This window comes from Taudactylus pleione, unplaced genomic scaffold (genome assembly GCF_031769625.1).
Source record: "Taudactylus pleione unplaced genomic scaffold, aTauple2 ptg000819l, whole genome shotgun sequence".
NCBI classification, from domain to species: Eukaryota; Metazoa; Chordata; class Amphibia; order Anura; family Myobatrachidae; genus Taudactylus; species Taudactylus pleione.
In genome coordinates, this window is record NW_028285221.1 from 366,098 (window position 1) to 373,361 (window position 7,264).

Consider the following 7,264-nt stretch of genomic DNA (forward strand, 5'->3'; position numbering starts at 1 on the left):
CAATACACTATGTACAGTATGACACATATAATAGGTTACTGTGATCACTGGCCCTGTATATGCTGGAATTATGACACACAATACACTATGTATGACACATATAATGAGTTACTGTGATCCTGTATATGCTGGAATTATGACACACAATACACTATGTATGACACATATAATGGGTTACTGTGATCACTGGTCCTCTATATGCTGGAATTATGACCCACAATACACTATGTATGACACTTATAATGGGTTACTGTGATCCTGTATATGCTGGAATTATGACACACAATACACTATGTATGACACATATAATGGGTTACTGTGATCACTGGTCCTGTATATGCTGGAATTATGACACACAATACACTATGTATGACACATATAATGGGTTACTGTGATCGCTGGTCCTGTATATGCTGGAATTATGACACACAATACACTATGTATGACACATATAATGGGTTACTGTGATCACTGGTCCTGTATATGCTGGAATTATGACACACAATACACTATGTATGACACATATAATGGGTTACTGTGATCGCTGGTCCTGTATATGCTGGAATTATGACACACAATACACTATGTATGACACATATAATGGGTTACTGTGATCGCTGGTCCTGTATATGCTGGAATTATGACACACAATACACTATGTATGACACATATAATGGGTTACTGTGATCACTGGTCCTGTATATGCTGGAATTATGACACCCAATACACTTTAAACAAAAAAGCTCACCCCAAACTAATTATTACTACATAATAGTAGCATCTACTATTAGGTAGCAATAATTATTTTGGGGTGAGCGTTTGGGTGTGGGGCCCCCAGAGTTGTTCGGGCTGGACCTTTTTCAGGGCATCACCACTTAATTCACATATATATTTTTTATCACTTTTCTAATTGTTTATTATTTATGTAATTTTACTTCTTTCACATTTCATTAACACATTGATTTATCTTTACACATCTATCCTCTACACTTCACTATCACCTTTTTTCCCTTCTCATGAGATGCTCTGAGGATGGTCCTTGGCTGGAATTTTTTGGGATACCTTGCTTCTCGGACGTGAACACCTTAATGTTAGGGATGCCAGTATAGAGGAGCCTTGACTATGGCCTGGTGCTTATTCATATATTTGCAAATGTATGTAACTAATACCTCTAAATCTCTATCATCATGTAGGATTTAAGTATTTTTTGTTGATTTTGCTGCAGTGTGCTGGAGGGCAAATACCTTTTTTTCTGTACCCAATACACTTTGCATGATGCATATTAAAACTGGTTACGTGCTAATTATGCCCTCTTCATGGACTGGCCACACTCACTCTAAAATCAAGCCTTTAGAAACCCCCCAATAGAAATCCTGCATTTGCCACCTCAGGTACAACTTAGAGCCTGTGTACAGCACATACAGGAGGCACAGCCGGGCACTTACCTCATGTACAGCTTAGAGCCTGTGTACAGCAGATACAAGAGGCATAGCCGGGCACTTACCTCATGAGCATTGCCATACAGCAGTGACACTTACCTCATGAGCATTGCCGTACAGCCAGTGACACTTACCTCATGAGCATTGCCGTACAGCCAGTGACACTTACCTCATGAGCATTGCCGTACAGCCAGTGACACTTACCTCATGAGCATTGCCGTACAGCCAGTGACACTTACCTCATGAGCATTGCCAAACAGCCAGTGACGTTTAGGTCCTGGGAAAGCAGATAGCACCCTGTGCAGCTGCTGCCACCTCAGATAGAGCTTAGATGCTGTGTACACCAGATACAGGGCGCAGATCCAGGCAGCCCAGTTACAGAGCTTAGAGACACTCAGGGAGAGGAGTGCGGACAGCACAGAGGAGGAAGCCATGTCTGGTGTACTCAGTGCACTATACACATGCAGAGATATAAATAATGTGCCAGGGACAGCTAAAGGAAAGGTCAATGTACAGAGTAGGAGGAGAGAACGCTGCAGGAAGGGTGGTCTCTGTGTGCCTATGGAAGTTTATTTTATTTTTAAATATGCATTTTGGTTTTCAAAACAGTCAGGACTTTTGCAATGTGAGAGTTACTTTATTTCCCCAAAGGACTTAGAGGTCTATTCATTATCACTTAATTTCTACAAAAGCAGATGAAACTGAACATTTTCACCTACTTATAAAGAAAACAAGTTTTGGGACATGAAAAAGATAACCCAGGAGATGTCACAGATATCCCCATACACTAGTATCACAGATATCTCCTGCTTACCTTCCTCTCCCGGAATGGCCCGCTGTCCCCATACACTAGTATCACAGATATCTCCTGCTTACCTTCCTCTCCCGGAATGGCCGCTGTCCTCATACACTAGTATCACAGATATCTCCTACTTCCCTTTCTGTCCCGGAATATCCCGCTGTCCCCATACACTAGTATCACAGATATCTCCTGCTTACCTTCCTCTCCCGGAATATCCCGCTGTCCCCATACACTAGTATCACAGATATCTCCTGCTTACCTTCCTCTCCCGGAATGGCCACTGTCCCCATACACTAGTATCACAGATATCTCCTGCTTACCTTTCTCTCCAGGAATGTCCCGCTGTCCCCATACACTAGTATCACAGATATCTCCTGCTTACCTTCCTCTCCCGGAATGGCCCACTGTCCCCATACACTAGTATCTCAGATATCCTCTGCTTACCTTCCTCTCCCGGAATATCCCGCTGTCCCCATACACTAGTATCACAGATATCTCCTGCTTACCTTTCTCTCCCGGAATGTCCCGCTGTCCCCATACACTAGTATCACAGATATCTCCTGCTTACCTTCCTCTCCCGGAATGTCCCGCTGTCCCCATACACTAGTATCACAGATATCTCCTGCTTACCTTCCTCTCCCGGAATGTCCCGCTGTCCCCATACACTAGTATCACAGATATCTCCTGCTTACCTTCCTCTCCCGGAATGGCCGCTGTCCCCATACACTAGTATCACAGAAATCTCCTGCTTACCTTTCTCTCCCGGAATGGCCCGCTGTCCCCATACACTAGTATCAGAGATATCTCCTCCTTACCTTTCTCTCCCAGAATGGCCGCTGTCCCCATACACTAGTATCACAGATATCTCCTGCTTACCTTCCTCTCCCGGAATAGCCGCTGTCCTCATACACTAGTATCACAGATATCTCCTGCTTACCTTCCTCTCAGAGAATGGCCGCTGTCCTCATACACTTGTATCACAGCTATCTCCTGCTTACCTTCCTCTCCCGGAATGGCCCACTGTCCCCATACACTAGTATCACAGATATCTCCTGCTTACCTTTCTCTCCCGGAATGGCCCGCTGTCCCCATACACTAGTATCAGAGATATCTCCTGCTTACCTTTCTGTCCCGGAATGTCCCGCTGTCCCCATACACTAGTATCACAGATATCGCCTGCTTACCTTCCTCTCCCGGAATGGCCGCTGTCCCCATACACTAGTAACACAGATATCTCCTGCTTACCTTCCTCTCCTGGAATGGCCGCTGTCGCCATACACTAGTATTACAGATATATACTGCTTACCATTCCTCTCCCGGAATGGCCGCTGTCCTCATACACTAGTATCACAGCTATCTCCTGCTTACCTTCCTCTCTCAGAATGGCCTGCTGTCCCCATATACTAGTATCACAGATATCTCCTGCTTACCTGTCTCTCCCGGAATGGCCCGCTGTCCCCATACACTAGTATCACAGATATCTCCTGCTTACCTTCCTCTCCCGGAATGGGCCGCTGTCCCCATACACTAGTATCACAGATATCTCCTGCTTACCTTCCTCTCCCGGAATGGCCGCTGTCCCCATACACTAGTATCACAGATATCTCCTGCTTACCTTCCTCTCCCGGAATGGCCGCTGTCCCCATACACTAGTATCACATATATCTCCTGCTTACCTTTCTGTCCCGGAATGGCCCGCTGTCCCTATACACTGGTATCACATATATCTCCTACTTACCTTCCTCTCCCGGAATGGCCACTGTGAGGATGCCGGGTGACCTGGGTATCCTGGGGTTCAGGGATCACACTGTGGAGCAGGTTATAATAAAAGCAAGATGAACTTTATTCATGGAGACACAGAAATCCAGCAAACAGTAAGCAGGGTTATGTCATTACAGTCCACTCAGAGTTCTGCAAAGTGTTTTCCAGCTGCTCTTTATCTCCTCCCTACCTGGTCAGAAATGGCAGCTGTAGCAGAGCACACAGAGCTGCTATATATCTAAAGACACTGAGAGCGGACAACACCCCAACCTCCAGAGTCACACTGTACTCACACACTTCCCACAATTCCTCTTACTGCACTACCCTACTTCCCTCTCTCTCTCGTTGGTGGGCCCTGGTGTCAGTGTTTCCAGAGAGGAAGGAGGAGGGCTTTGTAACAGGAACACTCCCTTGCTGTCTGCTGCTGACAAACTTCCTGTATGAGACATGCAGACTGAGGGCTTCAATTGAAGAGCACAGAAATGGGTCATGGGGTTAACTCTTTTCAACATGCAGACAAGTCCTAGAAGTCCTTTTCCCTTGCCTCCTCACATACCTCCCCCTTCTTAAATCGAGGAGACAGACATGGTCCCGATGTTGGAGTCCTGACTGTCGACTCGGCCTGAGGGTCTGCGAAGCTTGATATTTGTTTCCTCACATCTGGATAGCCCGTCAGCATTGTGATGTTCTCGTCCCTTTTTGTGAGAAATGGAAAAGTTGAAACTTTGTAATGCCAGACTCCACCTCAACAACCTCCCATTTTCCCCCGACGTTCTGTTTAGCCAATGCAACAGGCTAGGGTCAGTGACAACAGTAAATTCTTTCCCAAAAAGATATGTTTGTAGCTTTTTTAAGGCCCAGACTATGGCTAGACATTCTTTTTCGATAGTGGCGTAGGCTATCTCTCAGACAGCTAGTTTACAGGATCAGGTCTGATAGCACCTCATCAGTTCCGATGTCCTAGGTACTGAACCTCAGCCATCCCCATCTGACACTTATCTGGGCATATGGTGAGTTCAGCCTGTCTAATCCTCTTGAGCACTTCTGTCACCTGAATTAAATGCTCCTCCCAGGTATGGCTGAAGATGGCAATGTTGTCTAGGTAGGCGGTGAATTTGTTCAATTTGCGATAGTCCACACAAAACTGTGTGGTTCCATCTTTCTTGGGTACTAACACAACCCCAGTAGCCCATGGGCTTTTAGATGGCACTATGACCCCCAAAGCTAGCATCTCTTCAATCTCAGCCTTTCCCTGCCTCATAACACCCGGAGTCATCCGGTAAGCGACTTGTCGGATGGGCCTAGCACTCCCAGTGTCCACTTGGTGGGTGGTCAGATGATTTCTACTTGGTAGACAAGAAAACTGGGCCTGTTCAGCCTCTAAGATCCTCCACATCTCCTGCTGCTGGGCTGCATTCAACTGTTGTCCCACCTGGACTAATTCCACTCCATTCTTTTCTTTAGCAGCTCCCAAAAGATCAAGCAATGGATCAGTTTTTGGTGTCTCCATCGGAGAACAACATACCGCCATTGTTACTACTTGATGATCACAATAGGCCTTAATTCAATTTATATGGAAGGTGCGTAGGTACTTCCCTCCCTTATCCAGGGCAATCACGTAATTGACCGGTCCGGTGTGCCTTACCATGGTATACGGTCCTTCCTACGTGGCCTGCAGTTTGTTTCTTCACACTGGGATAAGCACCATTACTTTTTGCCCTGGATGCAACTCTCGGTCTTGAGCGTGGGTGTCATACCATTCCTTTTGTCTCGCTTGTGATTCCCTGAGATGCTCTTGGGTTAACTGTAGCAATCTTCTCATGAGGTTCCTCATATTCTCTACATATTGTAAAATGGGCTGCTGGTGTTCTTGGAAAGTTCCCTCCCAGCTCTCTTTGACCAGGTCTAGAGGCCCCCACACTTTCGGCCGTACAAAAGTTCAAATGGGGAATATCCAGTAGATGCCTGTGGGACTTCCCGATAAGCGAATAGAAGCTATTGCAGGGCTCTCTCCCAGTCCCTCCCTTTGGACTGCACGTAATGTAAGCTTGCGGAAGTCTTTTTAGTGTTCCATTGAAACATTCACAGAGTCCGTTCATCTGTGGATGATAAGAGGTGGTCCGAAGAGGTCTAACCCCCCACTTTTCCCACAGGGTTTGCATTAGTTCACCTTGGAATTGGGGTCCTTAATCTGTGACGACTTCCTGCAGGTATCCAAGCTGACTGAATATGTGTCAATAGATGATAGGGCCACAGCCTCAGGATAGCGTGTAGCAAAGTCCACCAGCATTAGAGTGTACTTTTTTCCCGTATGACTGGGAATATCTAATGGTCCGACTAGGTCTATGGCAACATGGGCAAGGGGCTCCCCTATAATAGGTAATGGGTGCAGAGGTGCTTTTAGCTGGGGATTCCCCAGTTTCTGGCAGGTATCAAAGGTGTCTCAATTCTGCTTAACGTCTCTAGAGATCTGTGGCCAGAAGAAATTCCACAACAGTTGGGCCAGTGTTTTACACATGCCAAAATGCCTAGCCACTGAAATGTCATGAGCAAGGGCTAGTAATTGTGGTCTGTACAGTGTAGGTACCACCAATTGTTTAGTGGGCATGACTGTTTCCTGTCCAGACTGAGGAATGACCACTCAGTACAGCAATCCCTTTTCCCAAACTATCTTGCTCCCATCGGCTGTTTCCAATTCTAGGTCAGCTGCGCTCCTTAATTCACTTAGGGAAAGGTCTGTCCGTTGGGCCTGTCGAAACTCGCTCCGGTCCACTTCCCCCAAGTCTATCTCTGATGTACTGGACAAGGGACTAGAATCACTCACCATTGTGGCCGGGGTAGGTTGGTTCTATTCTGAATCTGTCACCTGGGTCACTGCTTTTTGGGTTTTGCTCCGGGTCACCACTTGAATGAAGTGTGTCACCAGTCCCTGTCCCAGATCATTCCAGAGGATGACCTTGGCTGGTAGCACCTTGAGTACTCCGACCTCCATGATTCCATGATTGGCTACCCAGTCGAGATGTATCTTGGTGATGGGGATATCAGTCTGTTGTCCCCTGGTGGTGGCAATTCGTACATACTGTCCAGGAATCACCCGGGAGGTGGGAATCAGGTCTGGCCCCAGAATCTCATAGGCCCTGTACCCGCTGGTCCTCTACCAACACAGGCTGTAAGTACCCCTGCATATTCTGAAGAGTTGCCTGCTCCTCCCCCAGAACCAGGTCTACAATATACACCCCATCCATCATCTCGACCACATCTG

General features: G+C 46.7%; 1 protein-coding gene across 1 annotated transcript in view; it reads right to left on the minus strand.

Moving 5' to 3' along the window:
* Nucleotides 1-1,873, minus strand: part of LOC148474689 (cytochrome P450 4B1-like) — a 291,441-nt gene extending 289,568 nt beyond the window's left edge. Inside the window, exon 1 of the mRNA XM_088458237.1 lies at nucleotides 1,679-1,873. Coding sequence (XP_088314363.1) covers nucleotides 1,679-1,873 — 195 coding nt within the window. The remainder of the gene's footprint in view (nucleotides 1-1,678) is intronic.
* Between the last annotated feature and the right edge of the window lie 5,391 nt (nucleotides 1,874-7,264).